We start from the raw sequence: 20,913 nt of genomic DNA, 5'->3' as shown, positions 1-20,913 counted from the left end.
TCACAGCACTTTAAGCCTGTACACTGTCCAACAGGTTGGGCTGGTTTTGAACTACAGAAATAAATGAAACTTAACACTGATGGACATTCTGAATAGTACCATGACTTTTGAAAACTACATCAGCAAGTACACATTAATTGTAAATAATAATTTATGCCAAAGGCTTAAGTATTGTAGTACAGTGTCAGAAAGAATGGTCTTTTAAGGATTTTTTTTTAACCGATTGGAAACTTCTATTAATTAATCAGCATAATCTCTTTTCTCAACATAAACTATGCTAGTTTCTTACTAATTTATATATAATATGCTTTTGCAGTGTTGATATTTCTAAATATTTCAAAAAATAGAGATGGTGAAAATGTGAAAATGTAGCATGTCTGAAAATTCCAAATAGTGTAAATAATGAGATTTCCTTCCTGGCTTTGAAGTTTGGGACTCTAAAGGTTTATATATAGAGACCAGGTTTTGTATTAGCTTATCTGTTAGGTATACATTGAAATCTAAATGAAAAGCACTCTGGCAATTGATCTGACTTAGGACTCTTCAATGTGTGAAAATACTTATTTTAATAATAGAAATTCAGTGGATATTTTTTTTTGTCAGCCTGCATATTCTTGTATTACATTATCTAGCTTTTTTTGAAACTGGAGTCCCTTTGCAAACCATATAAAGTACTTGAATGAGAGTTATGCATAGAGTTCAGAATAATTCATAAAGATTTTATGTATGACTCTAGATGTATATGCTGGAATCATGCCTGAACTGTAGCTGTTTGCTTTAACACTCACTTTTCCATAATCTATATATTTACATATGCATGTGTATTTGTGCCCCTTCTCTGGGAACATTCCAGTCTGATTTCCTGTGCTAGTCACTGTAAATGTTCAAGGGGATTATAAAGTGTGTTCATTTTTTAAATAAGGTAATAAATTATTTTTACAGTTCTTCTGATGTAATTGTTTAGAAAAAAGTTTCTAGGTGCCTCAACATTTATTCTCATTTGTGCTGCAGATAAGCTGATGCCAGGTTTGTTAGATTTCTGCAAAAAGTAAGCAGTTCAAAACCAAACAGCAATATTTACATTCAGGTCAATAGTGCCATGCTATCTGGTTCCACTCTGTTAAGTAGGAAAAAACAGTGCAGCTGTTAGTAGATGGGGGGGAGGGGGGAGGATTAATATTCTTTGTGGTTCAAAAGAGGAACACATTAACATTCAAAAGGATTTAATCCCTGTAACATGCTTCTCCAGGAACTGTGTGAGTCAAGAGAGAAGTCATGATGTTACAATATAGAAGCTGTATAGCCACGTCTGCTTTTTTATTTTAAAATCTATTTATGAAGCACGGGGGGCTCTTAACCTCTCCCCAGTCTTGTTACAACCAGTGACTCCACACACACATACACTTCCTGTGGTGGGGTAGTGTTTCTTGCATCTATGCCTCTTCTTTTTTTTTCCTTTTTTTTTTTTTTTCTCACCCTGTAGTGTGAAAAGCGTTTGGGATATTCAATAACGTTGCTTCAGCAGACAGTACAGTATGCTGAGAAAATTACCAATTAATTAAAAGAGCAATTTAAGATTTAACAAAACCATTTTGCAGACTTTTACTAGGTTTTACAGCAAAACCTAAATTTTTCCCGCAGGATTAATTAAAAGGGGCAGCAGGGATTGTCTGTGGGTGGTGGCTGTGGTGGTGAGTTTAACAGAGCCATTGTTTTTTCTCAAAGTATAGTCAATTCAATACAAAGGACTTGATTACCTTTTTCTTGATAGCTTCCCATGATTTCATGTCTGCATTACAGTTCCATTTATGAAAATGCTGGTGTTGACTTCACAGTAGTGTTCAAATAATCCTCTCTTCTTTGAGCAAGATCAGATAGCAAAGCAATTAAACTGGCAGTTAATCTATTGGTGGAGTTTTAATAGTGCAGGTGTAACAGGATGAATGGTGGGAGTGCAACCTTGAAATAAAACGATGTAACAAAATTTACAAGTCTCACCTTCATTAAGAAAGGTAATATACAGTTTATTTACATTTTTCAAATTTTTCCCTTCCTTTTATGAGGCAATAAATCTGTAAAGCCGTTTTATCTGTGTAGCTTGTTACAGGAGAGGCCTTCAAAAGTGATTCGCTTAGTGGATCCTACCCTAATTGGTTTTACATGGTAGCTTTTAAAATTAGATTCAAGAGTGCTTCCCAGGCTCTAAGAAGACATAGAATATAGGTCACATTGAAGTTCTTTTCATTCTTAGGATATGCCATGGTGATCAGTATACACTAGAGCTTATACAGACTGCGGTTTAATAGGTGTATCTTGTTCTCACAATGATAGAAACAAATATTTCTTTGTTTCTCAGTCTGCTTGTTGCCATACACATTTTCCTACAGCCTTCAAGGCGGTGTTGCCTACTGTTTAAGGAAGAGAGAATTTACGGGAATGTGTTGACTACATGGATACATGCATTTCTTTCTCTCTTTGCTTTGTAATTTTCAGTTTCTTTTCAAAAAAACCAAATCTCATACCCCAGAGATCTGTGATATTTATTTTTTTTGCTTAGACTTCTGAGTCCATATATCTTTAGTGACACTGTTTACCAGCTAATACTCGCTATAAAACTAATCTTGTAAAGTCAGAGGAGGCTGGTATAGTGAAAAATCATGAACTGAATCAATTCAGTAATCTCCATACAGACAATCTAGGTTGCTGCTCTCAAGTTCCGATGTTACCAGCCACCATTTCTTAGATTAAAAAGAACAATCTACCGTCAGTTCTTGATAGTTTGTAATTCTTATTTTCCCAGGTTGTCTGTCTGTCTACTACAGATTCGAACGGGGCCATATTTCCATACGAAATAGCCTTGTGATATTCGTTGCAAATAAAAGCCTAAGAATGTAGTGGGACAATGGATATGCTTTTACCTCTTCTGTAAATGAAAGCTTATTTACGATATATACCAGTTTGACACTTAATGCAAACAATCACTTCATGCTTTGTCAGCTGCTGTCCAGCCTCTAATTTGCCTTCTGTATTGTAGTTCAAGAAACAGCCCTCTTGTTCAGTACCTTAGTACTTAGTACTTTAGTACTGTGGTAGAAATAATTTTCACCAAAATGTGCACAAAGTCTTTTAGTCCAGTACCCAGTGCATTGCCATTAGTCGAACTGGGCACAATGTCTAAGCCCTATTTCCTGTACTGAGCTCCTCTTTCAATGCAAGGATTAATCTATAGTGTTAATTTTGCAAATCCCAAATTGGCTGGCAGTCTCTTCACAGATTCTTTACCTCACAATGTTTATTTTACGGGGGGTATATTTACACTGCTGTTCTTAGTAACAAATGTATTTTAGATTTTTTGGGTACAGAATTTAGAATTATTTCAGCTGGTATTTCCTTAGGGGGGGGAAAATAAGGGAGTATAGAATGAAACAGTTTCCCTTGGGCCAAATTCAGGCACCTCTCATGGTCATCAGCTACATTATAGACGGTAGTTCATAAACATGTAAAGCTGTCTTTGCTGTTGGTACCCATGTAGAAGGTTATTTCAAGAAGGTATTTCATTTTTACATGGCCAAAAAATTTCTCTCTTCACTCTTCAATCTATTCCTAGCTAATGGATACAAATTTTCCCTGTGCCAGTACTGTTCTCTAGTTTAAGTTTTCTTCTTCTAGTATTTACCCTTCTGATGTGTATATAGAAAGCACTCATATCCTTTTTTTATTTTATTAGTCTAAATATGCCAGTCTGTCTCAATCTTGCAGAATAGACTCTGTTCTCTTGATCATCCTCATGGTCCTTCATGGCACCTGCTGTAGTTTGAGTAATCTTTCTTGAAACTGGACTATTCAGCGTGTTTTGGCGTGACCCAAGAGATATTGTGCAAAGTTGAATCATACACCAGTTTCAAAATCAGCATTTCTAAATGAGAAGCAAAATTCAGAAGAGTTAATTTAATCAGGCTGGAACACTATTCTAGATGATGTCTTAACTGTGTCATGTATTTCATTTTTCAGAGGAAGGTACAGCTGAGAATTACAGTTGCCTTTCCAAAAGCTACTTCGTATATAGGTGGTTTAAATCACTGTGGTAGCGCTCTACTTGGATCTTTTTCATGGTTGGTCTGATTCCAACTTAGTTCTGAAGAGCACAGCTTTGTGTTTACGAGCACTTCGCTTGGCTATGTGTCATCTCCTTTGGGTTTCCTTAGAGTTGCTCTGTATTTACAATAAGGCCTTTGTATTTGCAAAGCCTCTTAACTTGATAGTAACAGATTTCATTAGCAGTTGCATGCTTCTGAGAAGGTAGTAATAAAGAGGATGAGCCCCAAACCAGTGGTTGAGTAGCTCTGATAGAAAACGGTCCCAGCCAAAGAGTTCCCCATTAAATATAGGCAGTTGTCCCATCTGGTTAGCCAGTTTTTTCTCCTGTGTAGCCTACATTGCTTCCAGTGGTCTGGTATGTAAGGTGCTTTATAAAACCAGATTTGCTTCATCTGAAAATTTCTGTTTCAGTTTCTGTCTGCCTTTGATAAACACATCTTGTGTGTTGTCATCTAGGCATGTAGTTCATAATCTAGAAGACTCATGAAAATGCAGAACTTTTCCTTCAGTTCTTTCTCCTTCCCTCGCTCACCACTGTGGATACTAGGCGGTTCATATCCAAATCCTGAACCTTTCACATCAATTATCTCCAATAATTAGTCCACTTTATTTCTTTTTTTTTCCATTTTAAGATCAAATCCTTTAGTTACAAACCTGCTTTGTTTCAGTTGTGATGAAATGAAATCTAATGTTTGAGTCAACAAATAAAGAATAAAACTGTATTAAGAAATTTGAGAGGCTTGCATAGTTTTAAAAATAAAGGGGGTTAATGGGAAATCCAATTTCATTTTGAAATTTGAATATGAAAAAATGTGGAGTCTGTCATAAATTTAATTTTATAAATTAAAATCAGCTTACAACATTCTGATTATTGTACAGTTTTAAACAGATGAATGACTAGCAGGTTTTGAGTAGCATTTATCAGTGATACATCCAGTAATACGAGGATTATATACCTGGATTCCCTATGGATCATTACTACTCTTCATACTCTTCTGCATTTTTCTCAAAGGACTTTGAATTTCCTGCCATTTTTCTATTAATAAGTGGCAGCTAAAAGTATAGACCAACTAGTGAAACTAGTATCAAGAAGTAATATTAGTAACATTAATCAAGCTATTGATGTAAAAATGTATTGAGTCTCAATATTTCCATTGTTAGCTTGGGAAATGAAATTTAAATAATTTTGAAATTTTGAAAATCTAACGTCAGCTTTCAGAAGGATTGGGATATTTCTGGATCTGGGATTTCTTGCTCGCTTGTGGAGGTTTTATAGTACTATGATTCTTTTATATAACTACCAGAGCTTTCTCCTTGGTCTGATACACTCTGTCATAGCAAACAAAGTTTTTTTACTTGCTTCCTAATTTAAATTTTGTCAGAAAGGACAAATCTTCTAGATTTGAGCACCCTGGTGTCATCTGAATCTAGAAGCATTTTTTTTTCAGATCCATGGGTTGGTTTGTTGGGGGGGGGGGGGGGGGGGGCGGGTGTTTGTTGGTTGGTGGTTCTGTTTTGGGGTGGTTTTTTTTAACTGTACTCTTGAATCTTGCCTGTGTTTCACAAACAGCATATGAAGAACCTGAGTTTGGGCCTGTGTTTGGGGCCAGTCTAGATTCAACCACAGGCCAGGTGTTTTTTTTTTCTTAGGTTACACACTGTGATTCTTGCTTGTAATATGACAGGCAATTCATCATTTGGGAGCCAGTTAAAATACATCCTGTTTTGGCAATGTCCTGTTACTCATTGCAGAATTCATTTAATTCATTAGTGCTGCACAGCTTATGCTTTTAGTAAAATATCTGACAATATATTTTATTGCCAAATAATTATTTCTTTTATAATGTCTGCTAAAAATTAGCAAATCTTCATCAGTAGAGTCTAAGAGTACATTTTCCATGTGTGACATAAACCCATGAATTAATGTCTTCAGAGCAGCTGGTCATTTTCTGTGGATTAATGACCTGCAGGGATGAGTTACTAATTCAAGATAATCACCTAGCAGTCCTCGCTGGCCATTCATTCTAAGGAACTGTCAAGAGCAAGCGTGGCTAATGTAGGATAAAATAATGTAAAATATATTACTGAATGTCTAACTTATAATAGCAATAATACTGATAGCTCTCAGAAGCATTTGTGTACATGCAAACAGTGTGTTATGGTGTTGGTGATTGCTAGGGGAAAAAACTGTATGGGAAAACAGTTGTACTGAACAGGAAGCTCTTCAGACTTTATTAGATTTTTGGTTTTACTTTATGTAATGTGATCTCAGTATAGTGTTCTCTTTTTGCAACTGGTGTGTTAGAAGTTCAAATGTAGTTAATGTACCTTCTGATTATTTTTTTTAAAACTCAAAGACATCAGTAATGGAAACTTTAATATTAGTGTCATTCAGTAATATAAATATAAATGCATTTAATTTTCATTTTCTGTACAAACATTTTCCAAAATAATTTTTCCATTAGCCAGTTCAAGGGGAATCCCTTTTTTAGTGCGTGCTTCAGCAGGCAGTTGTCACAGTTCTAGGGTTTTTCTAGTGTCGGAATAGAAACTGTAATTTTCAGGTAGCCTTACAAGGTAATGAGCACAAGATCTTATTTCAGGAATCTGAAGGAGCATCGCTGCCTCTCCTTAAGTAATGGAATCTGTTCATTCTGAAATTGTTAGAAATTTGGTGTATAGGAGGATTGCATTAATATCTGTCACCAGTTGAGGCCTCTGGGAATTGGCATAATGCAGAATACATTACAAATGTATGTAGTTGACCCAATAGCATCCCTGTTAGCATGATTATGAAGCAAGGGTGAATCTTTCTAAATAAATTGTGTGAAGTATTTGTATAAAGAGATAACTGTAGATTATTGTATACTTTATGGAAAATAATCTAATTTATTTAAAAATCTTTTCTCATTCATCTCTCATGCAGCAGAGTGGATCAGACCCACTATTAAAACAAATTGTTCATTCAGGCAGAGATTTGTTAGAAATATTGGTACCACCATCCATTGCTTGTCACCAAGATAAAGAGGAAACAATTTTACTTCTATTAAATGGTTTCATGTTTATAAAACATTATATATTTTATGGGGTCAAAATAGTTTGTGCAGGGACGGAAAGATTTCCTTTACTTGCTGGGACCCTCCTGTTCAGTGGTTATATTCTCTAGTAATATGGTGACCAGACTGATTATTCACAAGAGGAGAGCCATAATTAATGTCTATTTCAAACATTTTTGTATATATTTAACAGAACAGGATAATCATGTAACTTTTGTATTAAGGAGAGTATATTTCTGCTGAGCACTATGGAGGCTAGCTAGTTTCTTATTCCGGTCTTCTACTCTAAGGACAGTTGCTGCTACCTCCGTAAATGTATTGAGATGATTTTACAGAATGATTAGGCAAGGCTTATCTGTTTTACTTAGTAACTTAGGAAACTAGAGTAAATGTTTTTGAGTAGTTATTTTAATTTTTCTAAGAAGTAACCCTTGTTATATAGTGTAGCAGCTCTTCAGACTCCTTGTTTGAAGCAATAAGCATTATCCTTAATCTGCATATTTCTTATATTTATTTTGACTTTAAACATAGAATTTAAAAAATACTTTTCAAAAGCCCATTCAGAATCTTAGCCTGTCTTGTCCCAGCCTCTGATAGCTTTGTACTAATTCTGTCTCCATTTTTTCACAAAGACAACGGAAGTAAACAGAGCAAGTCTGTAAAAGTGAACTAAAATGCAAAGCATGTCTGCATAGGCAGTGAGGTGAAGCAGTTACTATGGAGCCAACAGACTCAGCTTCCAAATATCAGCCTTGGCTTTCTTAAGTTATAGATCCTTCATCCAGTGCTAGATTTTCTTCACAAAGTTTAGCATCTTTTAAGTGAAACTGTGCAGCACACAGGATGTTACACAGAACAGTTAGAACAGGCACGACTCAAGTCTGACAAAATTAGGAAATGCAATGATAGCCTATCAGTGTGAAGAGTATGGTTCAAACTGTGTTTTTGTTTTAATATCATAGTTTTAAATAACTGTTTACAAAGTATTGACTCACCATGGTTTGACCCCAGCTGGCCACTAAGCACCACAGAGCGACTCGCTGGCTTCCTGCGGGTGACCACCCAGTGGGGTGGGGACGAGAACTGGGGAAAAAGGTAAAGCCCGTGGGTTGAGATTAAAATGGTTTAATAATTGAAATAAAGTAAAAGGCAATTATGATGATAATAAGAATTGTAGTGAAAAGAGAGATAACAAAAAGAGATGAGTAAGACCTGAGAAAAACACGTGATGCACAGTACAGCTGCTCACCACCCACTGACCGATGCCCAGCCAGTCCCTGAGCAGCGACTGGCAGCTCCTGGTTAGCTCCCCGCAGTTTCTCGACTGAGCATGATGCTGTATGATATGGAGTATCCCTTTGGTTATTTTGGGTCAGCTGTCCTGGCAATGTCCCCTCCTGGCTTTTTGTGCACCTCCTCACTGGCAGAGCACGGGAAATCAGTCCTTGACTTAGGGTAAGCATTACTTAACATCAACTAAAACATCAGTGTGTTATCAGCATTACTCTTATACTAAATCCAAACCACAGCACTGTACCAGCTAGCAGGAAGAAGATTAACTCTATCCCAGCCAAAACCAGAACATGACTTAAATATGAGTAGTGACTTTATGCATAAATAATCATTTAAATGGGACAAGATTTTCAGAAGGTCCTGTGCTACCAGGCTCCCAAGTTGTCTGAAGCACTTTCTTTGAAACTTCCTGATGTATTTTCCTTCTGATTGTACAATTTTTCCCAGTCTGTTTCATAATGTTTAACCAGGCCTTTCTTTATTCCTAGAACTGGGCAAGCAAGGTATCATCACCAGGGGGTTTTCATTGGAGCATATGCCTACAAAAGGTGTAATTTTTCCTACTTTAAATAATACGTGGTCTGGTAGTCAAATCATGAGGAAGCCTTCCCTGACTATTTTGCAGTTGTCAAAAACCTTACAGAAAATATTAGCTACACATTTAGACTTACGCCTAACAACAGGCGAGCCCTAAAAATATGGTTACAGTTGCATGGGGAATGGTTTGGAAAAGTCTGTATGAAAAAAGAATTGAGTTCACCTTGGAATTAGCTGTTAAAAGTATTAAACAAAACAGTGTTTACCACATTGTAAGCCTTTGGCAAAAGACTGAAAGTAATGCCCCAGTCCCCGAGTTCACTGTTTTGTTATCCCTATCAAGCTTGGGTTTATATGTATTAAGGTCCATTTTAAGATTAATTTATTTGATTACTTCCATTATTTTTATTAGAAATTTAAAAAAAATCCTTCTCCCCTACTGTTTACTTGTGTGATGACATCAGGAAAGTATTGTGGTTTAACCCCAGCCAGCAACTATGCCCTGCGCAGCCACTCGCTCACTCCACCACCCCCACACACCCCCCGTGGGATGGGGGAGAGAATCAGAAGAGTAAAAGTGAGAGAACATGTGGGTTGACATAAAGACAGCTTAATAGGTAAAGGAAAAACTGTGTGCATAAGTAAAGCAAAATGAGAAATGCCTTCACTGCTTCCCATGGGCAGGCAGGTGTTCAGCCATCTCCAGGAAAGCAGGGCTGCATCATGCATTAATGGTTACTTGAGAGGACAAATGCCATGATGCCGAACATCCCCCCCGCCTCCGCTCTTCCTTCTTTCCCCAGTGTTATATGCTGAGCATGACATCATACGGTTTGGGAGATCTTTGGTCAGTGGGGGTCAGCTGCCGTGGCTGTGTCCCCTACCAACTTGTTGTGCACTCCTAATCTGCTCAGGGGTGGGGTGGGACGAGGAACTGAAAAGGCCTTGATTTAGATTAAGCACTGCTCAGCAACAACAAAAACATCTGTGTTACCAACACTGATTCCAGCACAAATCTAAACCATAGCCCCCTACTAGCTACTATGAAGAAAATTAACTCTACGCCAGCCAAAACCAGGACAGAAAGTTATATGCTCTTTTTCAGCACTTATTTGCGTTAACATTCCTAGTATAGCACTTTGTGTTTGTTGTACTGCCAGCAAAATAAGTTGGCTCAAGTGTGGTTTTGAGTGGTTTTGCAAAGTTCAGCATATGAAGAAATGTCTGCTACCTGCCAGAGCACTGGCTGCAGCAGCACAGGAGGATGCAGAAGGGAAGGGGTGACTCATGTATATTTGGGAAGTGAAAAAGAGAGTTTGCAATTGGATTGAGAACTAGCTACATGAGAAGAGATGGTAAAATGTAGGGAAAGCCAGACAAAAGTCAGACACGAATGGGAGAACAGAGAGAATGAGGGATTTGTGCTAGCTGTTTGCCAAACACTGAGTCTTGAGTCAGAATTCAGGACAATTGTACATTTTTGAGGATGTTGGTCAGCATTTTAGTCAGTTGAAGAGTTCTTTTGAGTTACCCTTTCAGTTACAGATTCCAAGGCATTAATTGCATGTGGAAAATGCATGTCTGCATTTTCCACAAGACATACTGAACGGACAAAATCCAATTTTTACGAAGGTTTTTTAAATGTAATTTCATTTTACAGCTAAAATAATGTGCATTTCTGATTTGTACAATATTTCTTTAAATGCAGTAGAACCTTAGGAAAATTGGAGGAGGACAGGGGGTCAACTCATCCAGCCTCCTGTTCAAAGCAGGATAAACCTCAAAGTTAGGTCAGGTTGCTTAAGGCCTTGCCCAGTTGGGTTTTGAAAATATCCGAGGATGGAGATTCCACAGCTTCTCTGGCTTTTACTCTGCACTCATTTTGAAAGGGTCTGGCTGTGTCTTCTTCCCCTTTAGGCAGTAGAGAGCTCTGATTAGATTCCTCTTTGGCTTTCTTTTTCCAGGTTAAGCAAACTCAGTTCGCTGCATCTCTTCTCATATGTTATGTGCTTCAGCCCCCAAACCCTCTTCTTGTTTTTTTTAGTGTATGTATTCCAGTTTTTCAGTGCCTTGTTAACTGGGTGTCCAAAGCTGTGCGCAGTGTTCCCGGTTTGACCTCATGAGTGCTGAATAAAAGGGGATAATCACTTCACTTGACCTACTGATTTTGCTTTTAGCCTAAGTGTATGTTGATAATCTGGTAGTTTATCTAATACACAGTTCATATTGTCTCTTTTTCTGTGTGTCCACACACAGTACCATACTATAGCAATATATCTAATAATATAGATGAAAGGAGGGACATTTGAGGACATTCCAGTCTGTCAAAAAGGAACTGATAAATTTGCTAGGAACTGGAAAGGTTTAGGGTTGCACGTAAAGTCAGCATTGCTTTATACAATTCAAATTGCAGCTGAAGGTTGTAGTATAATTAAAATACTAGTTTATATCAACAAGATTTTTACTCTGTTGCATGTGATATAAAGGCGCTTTTTTGTTTGCAGTGTTTTGTTTATATGAAGTCTTTAGGAGATCAGAATTGGGCTACGCTAGAATGGTCCATATATGCTTTTCAATTACAAGTTATTTTCTGAAAATATATTCCATAAAATAGATAATGGGCATAAAGAATGCAATGATAGGCATACACTTTGAACACTGCGTTCTGTTTGTGCACTTCGCACATCTTGCTAATGTTGGCATTTGCTGATTGCTATACTTAGAATCATTCTAAAATGCATTATTGTGTAAATACGATTTATTCATGAAAAGTCAGATACATGAAACTTCCCCACAGTCATTCCGTAGAGTATGCAGTGCAGGTTATTGCTACTATAACTAGTTTTCCTAATCTTTTCAGTGATTTGTATATTTTCCCCCATAATATATCATAACTATCCACTTTCCTGTCTTTCTAAGAAGTATTTTACTAACGTTTGCTTTTGTTTGTTCCCCAGCCATGAATGTCTTTCAGTCTATGGCTTGAGTCTAGATTACTACTCTTGGTTTGTCATTCCTCCCTCCTGCAGAAGCATGCTGGGAAGGTCCTAATTCTACCATCATACTACCTGAAAAATTTAAATGTTAAGATTGAGAGATAGGTGGATCAAAGACAAGAGGTTGTACAAAGAAAACAGAACATTTGAAATGGAATGGACTTACAAAATTAATTACTTCCTTCTGAAAATAGTCAAACAAGAATTCGGGTTTTGACTAACAGGCACCTCTGTACCCATAGATCAGATAAATTGGCCTTCTTTATTTCCAGGTGTTTAACTGCTTGAAACTTTATAAAGTGGCAAAGGTCATAGAAAGTAATACAGAAAAGGAAGCTATTCTGTTCGTCACCAAGACATTCCATACTGCTACTAATCATTCAGTTTTTAGGTTATATTGCATTTTGGTCAATGTATTTTCATAAACATCTTATAAAAGCTGAGTGCTTACAATAAGACTTCTAATTGGTAAATTATAAATCATTTAGATTAGAATCACACACACACACACAAAAGATACCAAATTAAGCAGTTCTCCAAAACAAATTGGCAGACTAAATACAGAGGAACTCAGAGCAAGGATCAGTGAAGTTTCTTGAGATCTTGGTATATCTAATGTACGAAACTGCAGAGTTAATCACTTGGAATTGTATTCAGTGTTTCAAGGACAAGCATGAAGAAGGATATGTCATGATTTCTTACGATTACTTTTTAAAACATTTAGATGTGGCTTGCATATTTCTGTATTGCTAGTTTAATATATTTCTTGGGAAGGACTTTTTGTCCAGTTCTGTGAAGATCCAGGAGTAATTCAGAATCAGAAAGGTTAGTTTCTGTTTTTTAATCTTAGAACTGGAAAATCCTTTGTTGTTTTAACTTCTTCATAGAATTCATGCATGGGAAATCATTGCAACTAATTTTAAAACTTGTGAAATATTTTTCCACAAGAATTTCAGCCTTTGATGTAATTAGCTCTAAGGTTTCTGAAGCGGCAGATTTAAACAAATTATTGCAGTATTTCCTTCATTGACTTCTTAATAGTCTGATTCAACTAATGTTTTTTACTGCTTGAGTAGTTGATCATTGTAAGCAAAGAGCAATATGATGAACATCCTTGTTTAATAGAATAAGCTGGTTTGAAGCACAGTAGTGATTGGGATGTGGTTGTTATCAATCTGTTTGGAGGGGAAGAAAAAAAATCAGTTGCCTCTCTTATTGAGTGCTGCTTCTAACTTTCCAAAAATTACGTGTATCTGTATAAATGCTAGAAGTTACATTAAAGGTGTCTAAACTGAACATTATTATGAATGGATATTTACTGTCATTTCAATAAACCTAAATTGGAGAATGTTTAAATATGGAAATCCTTGCACAAAGCTGTTAGATATCATCACAATACACATTTGGGGTGTGTAGGTGTGTGTACTTTACCTCCCTTTGATCTTTTATTTTTCCATATTAAAAAAACCACTGTAGTATTCTAGTAAGTACATACCCCCTACCTTTTAATAACACTAATTTTCCTGTGGTGAAGCAGTTACGTTTAATGAAATCATATTGACGAGATCAGTGGAAATTATTTGGTAAGCATGTTTTTAGTCTAGGATTTAAAGAAAAAAGTAAGCACCACAAAGATAACTATTAAGATTTTAGATTAAGATTCATGGGGAATTATATCAAGAACAAAAACATCCTTGTATTTAGTTTTCTCTGTAGAAGCTAATTTAAACATAAGCAAAGGATAATAGGCCCTGAAGAGACCATTCATTTTAGCAGTGTTTTGAGCAAAATGGACAGTGTCCAGAAGGAGTTCAAAGAGCTGTTTGTAGGTTGAAATGAAAGCTTAATTTAAATTAAAAAAAAAAAAAAAAAAAAACCAAACCAAAAAAAAACCCAAAACTCAAAAATCTCAGCTCAGTAATTGTGTTTTTACTTATTTATCTAGCACAGCTGTAGTTACAAGGAGTTTCTGTAAAATGTTTGTCAAGTCCTAAACCTTTTTTATTCTAAGCTATTCCTGAGTAGAGTTGCTTTTATTTATTGTTCCTGTAATGGGATGGTCAGGTATATGATACAGGGAGTTCAGGGGGCTTTTGCATAATACTTATGTCAACAACAGTCAATGTTCTGTTTCTTTCGTATTTTACGTATTTTCTTTGTATACATTTTGAATAACTATAAAGGTCTTAATCTGTGGTATTGATAATTTTTTTTCATCTTAAATTTTGCCTTTATAACTGCCTGGTTTTTAAGGCATTCCCAGTATAGAAAGTCCTATTGAATTCAAAGTTCAAAGTATGTTTGTTTCTTAGGTGGAGTGAAGATCATTTTATTTCCAGGAAGTGCTGAACAAACTTTTGGAGATTTGCTGGTTGTCTGAATGCTTCTTAGACTTACTGTCAGTCTTACTGATGCTTACTAGTCTTAAAGTATTTTATCCCAGCCTCATCACCTATGGTTTTGACAAGTTGCTAGCAAAAGATGTCTTTCCTCATTTCCAGACTTAAAAGAGTAATCTATTTTCCTGTTGGTTTTGGGCTGAATTCTGATCTTCAGACAAGTTATGGAAGCCTCACATTCCCAGAGCCTGATCTTCATGGGGGACCTGAATCATCCTGATACCTGATGAAAGGGCAATACTGAAGAGCTCAGGCAACCTAGGAGATTTCTCAAATGCATTGATGACAGCTTCCTGGCACAGTGGATGGAGGAGCCAATAAAGAAAGGTGCTTTGCTGGACCTGATGGATATGAAGCATAAGTAACTGATCAGGGACATGAAGTTAAATAAACCATGAGATGATGGAGTTCAAGATCGTAAGAGAAAAGAGCTGGGGAAAAAAACAGGACTACAGCCCTGGATTTCAGGAGAGCATACTTTATCCTCTCCAGAGCTCTGCTTGGAAGAATCTTACGGGCTATGGCCTTGAAGGGAGGTGGGGTCCAGCAGAGCTGGCTGATACTCAGTGGTCACTTCCTCCAAGAAGGGACTGTCCCAATTAGTAGGAAATCAAGCAAAGATGGTACGGATGGACAAGCAAGAAGGAGGTCCTAACTGAACTCAGACATAAAAAGGAAGTGTACAAAAGGTGGAAGCAGGAGGGCAGATGACCCAGGAGGAGTATAGATCTCCTGACCAATCTTGCAGAGACAGGGTTAGGAAGGCAAAAGCTGGCCTGAAGTTGAATTTGGAGAAGGATGTGAAGGGCAACAACAAAGAATTATGAAAGTAAATAAACAGCAAATGGCCAGGAAAAACATGGGTCCACTACTGGATAGGGCAGTGGAGCTGGTGACAAATGACATAGAAAAGGCCAAGATGTTTAATGCTGCCTTTTGTCTCAGTCTTTACCAGTAAAAACAGCTTTCAGGAATCCCAGGCCCCTGAACCTAGAGGGAAAGTTTGGTACAACCAGGATGTACAGTAGGTGGAAGAGAACTAGGTTAGGAGCAGTTAAACAAACTGGTCCTAAATTCATAGGGCCTGATGGGTTGCACCCATGAGTGGCGATGGAGCTGGCTGATGCCATTGCGAGATGACTCTTGATTATCTTTAAATGATCATGGTGATTAGGAGAGGCTGGGAGAGCAAACACCATTCCTTTCTTCAGGAAGGGCAAGAAGAAAGCTCTGGGGAACTACAGGGCAGTTGATCTCATCCCAGTCCCTTAGGAGTTGATGGAGGAAATCCTCCTGGAAAGTAGTTCCAAAGTCATGAAGGACAAGGTGATCCTGAGTAGTCAATATGGATTTACAAAGGGGAACTCCTGATTGACCAGCATTCTGCAACGAGGCGACTAGCTTGGTGGACAAATAGAAAGCAGTGGATGTTGTTTACCTCGGCTTCAGTAAAGCCTTTGACACTTACCGCCCATAACATCGTAGACAAGCTGACAAAACATGGGTTAGGGAAGTAGACAGGTGGATTACAAACTAGCTGAATGACCAGGCCCAGAAGTTTGTGATCAGTGTACAAAGTCCAGTTGGAAGCAAGTCACTAGAGCTGTACCCCAGGGGTCAATACTGGGTCCAGGACTATTTCACATCTTCATTAATGACCTGGGTGATGGGACAGAGTGTGCCTGCAGGAAGTCTGCAGATGGTACAAACCTGGGAAGAATGGCTGGTACGCAAGACAGTTGGGCTGTCACTCAGAGGGACCTAAACAGCCTGGACAATTCTCATGAAGTTCAACACGGGGAAAGGCAGAGTCCTGTATCTGGAGAGGAATAACGCCATGCGGCAACCCACGTTGGGGACTGACTGGTTATAAAGCAGCTTGGCAGAGAAGGACCTTGGGGTCCTGGTGGACAAGCTGAACATGAGCCAGCAATGCACCCTTGTGGCAAGGACGGCCAACAGCATCCTGGGCTGCACTGAGAACAGTGTTGCCGGCAGGTCAAGGGAGGTGATCCTTCCTCTCTGCCCTGCTGAGGCCACATCTGGACTACTGGGGTCAGTTCCCCAGTACAGGAGACACGTGACCAAACTGGAGCAAGTCCAGCACAGCGCCATAAAGATGATTAAGGGACTGGAGCATCTCTCATTTGAGGAGAAACTGGGAGAGCTGGGACTTGTTCAGCCTAGAGAAGGCTCTGGGGAAATCTTACTAATGTGTATGAATAAAGGATGGGAGGGAATGAAGATGAGGAGCTGTACTGTTCCCAGCAGTGCCTGCTGGTGGGACAAAAGACAGTGGCACAAATGAAAACACATGAAATTCCATCTGATCACAAGAAAATTTTTTACTGTGAGATTGGTCAAACGCTGAAACAGGTTGCTTGGAGAGGTTTTGGAGCCTCCATTTTGTGGTGATACTCAGAACTTGAGCAGATGTGGCCTTGGGCGGTGTGCTGTGGCTGACTCTGCTTGAGCAGGGGGATTGGGCAAGATGAGCTCTATAGGTCCCTTCCAACCTAAATGATTCTGTGATTTTTTCCAGGTCTGAGACCAAGGCTATAGCATCCTATGTAATGACTGTCCTTATAAAGTAGTGTTGGCCAAACTTAGGTCTTGTGATATTATTGTTATTAATTATTATTGTTGTTGTTGTTCTTATTATTAAGAATCTGTAGGTATTGATCTGGATTTTGTTACAGAATATATCCTTGTAATACCAGTAATAAACATTTTGAGATGCAGGCTTTTTGATTAAGAAATTGTCAGTATGGGTTATCTGTCTTACCTAAAACGTCTTCACAAGATGAAGTCGTAACCTCTTCAGATATTCTAGTGAACGCTGCTGTTTCGGTCTACCTCTTCTATACAATGCTCTCGACAGCAGAACTGACCCACAGACCCAGGCGCTGCTTTGACAGTGTCCATGAGCCCAGGAAGCCTAACTGCGCAGCTGCTGCATAGTACAAACAGAACAGTTGCACAAAAGGTGGAAATCAATGTTTGTTTGATTTAATTGATTTTGTACATTCGTGCTAATATTAGTTTAGTTTATAGTTGCAGTTTATTTTATGACCATATTTTATGTATAGTACTAACATTCATAATTATTTTTAATTTACAGGATGGAGGTCTGCTTCTAAATAATCCGTCTGCACTGGCAGTTCATGAGTGCAAGTGTCTCTGGCCAAATGTTCCATTGCAATGTCTAATATCGCTGGGCACTGGTCGATACGAAAGCGAGGGAAAGACCAATGTCACATACACCAGTTTGAAAGCCAAACTCACAAATGTTATCAGCAGTGCAACTGATACAGAAGGTTGGTGTCTTTAAGATATGTTTGTATTGTGACTGGTTTGTATGTTTCCCAGGAAAACAGTTCCAATTCAGAGAGCAATCCGCTACCTTTTGTCTTTCCCCTTCTCTCTACCTGCCCCCTTGAAACAGTCCCTTTGTAACTCGTTATATATAGTCGATGTTTTAGTACCAGTATTACAGGTTTTCTGGAGATGATAATATGAGTGGGTTTCTTAGCCTTATCTCCGTGAATCTTCATCTTTGCTGTGTTGCTGATAAGCTCTTTTAGTTTGAGTTCTCAGCTGCTAATAGGAGGTTGATGACAGGTATACAAAAGTTAAAAAGCTAGCTTAAAATTTATCAGAATGACAATGACAATCCAACAGGATTTATACAAAGTGATACGTGTTTTACCTGTGCTTCAGGATAAACGCATACTCAGGAATTAATTTCAATAGAAGAATCATATTTTCTTATATTAGTTTTTTCCCGTAAACAGGAATGCCTAATAGTTAATATACAGCACTGATTGCTTTTCAACAGCTGCAGAAGAAGTATTTTAGTTCTGTTCTTTTCTATATGTGCTTTTATACATGTACTTTTCTATGGACTTGACTGTATCTGCCAGTGGTCACAACTTCCATTGCTGTCAGGAGGAGCCAAGCATGTGTTTTCCAAAATAAACTCTGTTCCTAGGATGGGAGTGCATTGGAACTCTGTCACTAGCAGTTTACATCTATTTTGTTGTTATAAACAGGAAATACTGATATGCAGATGCTTCCCCCCCCAGCCCAAAGGAAACTGGTACTGTAAAAAGCTAAGGAACAAGAAATACTGTTACAGTCTAGATCCCTTGCTGCATGATCTCTTGTCAACTGACCGTCATTAGTAAAGAAAAAGCTAGATTTTGGGCTGCCTTTGGTTTTTGCACAGTTGTGGAAAGGCAGTGGGAATTGTGGGAAGGAGAGGTGTGCTGTCCACTTTCTATCAAGGGAAGAAAAATTTCATTACAGCCAAAAACTCAGGCAAGAAATTTGATGAGGGAGAGGAGGAAAGGAAAGTTCATTGTGGAGACCAAAGGAGAGGGAATGGAAAGCGGGTGGAGTAGACTTGAGCAAATGCGAAGTTGCATTACGAAGTAAAAAGTGGACAGTATTAAATAGGGCAAGAAACACTGGATGTGGTGAGACAAGAAGAGACACAGTTGGGTAATTTACAGGAGGAGGAACCAAGGAGAGCAGATTTGACGTTAACAAGAATTTTTTGCTGTGGTCTTACCCATGATATTTTTTTCACTTTAAAATTTTTGTATGACAGTAGATGTTTAAAAGAACGGAGGAGTGTGGTCAGAATGCAAAGAAGATGGAAGTAAAAAGAGAATGAAAGACGAAGGAAGTAACGGAAATGGGATTTTAAGGGAGCCAACAAAGAGAGAGATCTGAAAGGAGAGAGAAAATGGGTTATGAAAGAGGAAAAAAGGAAGAGAGGAACATGCAAATCCATTACATAACTAGTACAACAATAAACTAATGGATCTGCTGTAATTTAACTTGAATATTTTAAATTAATGTTAAATTCAACCCCAAAATCTGTCATAATATATAAAATACGAATTAGTTGCAAACAAAATAAAGCTTTAAACCTACGTATTTTTTACTGCAATCTTTGGGATTAGAGGATAATATATAGCTGTCGTTTTCATAATACCTGCTTCAGTTAGTACCGAGTGTAGCAAATCATGGGTATCCTGAATGGGGGAATATGTAAATTACATTCCTGCTCTTCAGAATGCACTCTCGCTTTTAAATGAATGGAATGTACATGTAGTTAAAAACATGGATAGCTGCAAAGCCTTCTTAATTGTCATACCAGTGAGGTTGTCTTAGAACAAAAGGTGAAGCTCTTCCAGAGTAAACAGCTATGAGGTCATTTGCAATCTTCCTAATGAGAAAGGGTTTTTGATAAGGCAATGGTGGAACATTTACTCGGCAAAGCAGCACTTATTTACACTTCCTGTGTCACTCCAGAGCACTTGTTGTTCAGAGACTGTAGGACTTACTTGTCTGTCTGATGTAAATGTAGCTGTTGCCTTCATTTGTTTCCAATACAGAAGTTCACACCATGCTGGATGCACTGTTACCGCCAGATACTTATTTCAGATTTAACCCTCTTATGAATGAAGACATACCTCTGGATGAAAGTCGTAAAGAGAAACTCAATCAGCTGCAGACAGATGGAATTCGTTATTTAGAAAGAAATGAAGAAAAACTGAGAAAAGCTGCAAAAATATTAATACAAGAAAAAACAACTTTGCAGAGACTTCAGGACTGGATAAGATTAAAGGCTGACATGTATGAAGGCCTTCCATTTCTTTCCAAATTGTGAATATGTAATGCATGAAAGGTGATAAATGTAAATCTTGTTCCAGAAAATCCATTCAGTACTTTAAAGGAAGAATGTTTATTGGGGGGTAAATAACATCTTCGGAAAGCTATCAGAATTCGGAGAAAGCAATTCAAGGTGGCTGTTTTGTGCACACTTACTGATACAAGGTTTTATGGTGTTAATTTTTTTTTTTAACTTTACAGATCTTAACTGTTGGTCTACTTAAATTTGTTAGAAGTCTGTTTGTAAAACTGAAAATTATGAAAACAATTGTGGTATGCATTTTTGGATGTATGTACCATAATTATGATGGCAGTAAAACTTTATTTATCAACTACCAGACTTACACAAAATTAACAAAAAATAAAATCCTTATTCACTTTAGCGTAGGCGATATACCTGCTAGGCTCTTACATAGGCAGTGTGTTTAACAGAAATGTAACGTTCTTACAAAAACTTTGCCTGTGTTAATTGCACTTTTACATTTGAAAGATAACATCTAAATTCTTTTTTTATTTTATTGGGTTTTGTACATAACAATATTGAGATGTTTGGATGACTATAAATGCATATTAAATTATCAAAAGTAACTGTAGGACCTGCTGCCGCCTTTTTTTTTGGGGGGGGGGGGGTGCAGATAACCTCAGATTGGTTCATTCATTATTTGAAAATAATCTTAAGCCCCAAAACTTCACTTGAGCAGCTATTCTGGACACAGGATAAAGGAAATAAAACTTTGAAATAGTTCGCATTGAGTGAGAAGCTTACTATAGAAGGTTCAGTTTTGGGTGCCAAACTTAAGGTGTCTCTAGTGAAAAAAACAAGCAGTTGATACATGAAATAATAAATCATGC

The 20,913-nt window shown here is 37.7% G+C and overlaps 1 protein-coding gene across 8 annotated transcripts in view; it reads left to right on the top strand.

Moving 5' to 3' along the window:
- PNPLA8 (patatin like phospholipase domain containing 8) overlaps positions 1 to 20,654 on the top strand; it is a 42,456-nt gene extending 21,802 nt beyond the window's left edge. For 4 of the 8 annotated variants that reach the window (XM_055807758.1, XM_055807761.1, XM_055807759.1 and 1 more), the window contains 2 exons: positions 17,501 to 17,696; positions 19,785 to 20,654. In XM_055807758.1, the coding sequence (XP_055663733.1) occupies positions 17,501 to 17,696; positions 19,785 to 20,059 (471 nt within the window). In that variant the 3' untranslated portion in view covers positions 20,060 to 20,654. The other 4 variants (XR_008747739.1, XM_055807764.1, XM_055807765.1 and 1 more) reach the window with 4 other exon arrangements.
- The last annotated feature ends 259 nt before the right edge of the window (positions 20,655 to 20,913 follow it).

The sequence above is a fragment of the Falco peregrinus genome, chromosome 6, assembly GCF_023634155.1.
Source record: "Falco peregrinus isolate bFalPer1 chromosome 6, bFalPer1.pri, whole genome shotgun sequence".
In the NCBI taxonomy this organism is placed as follows: domain Eukaryota; kingdom Metazoa; phylum Chordata; class Aves; order Falconiformes; family Falconidae; genus Falco; species Falco peregrinus.
The sequence above is the reverse complement of the archived record's forward strand: the minus strand, read 5'-3'. Positions and strand labels throughout refer to the sequence as shown.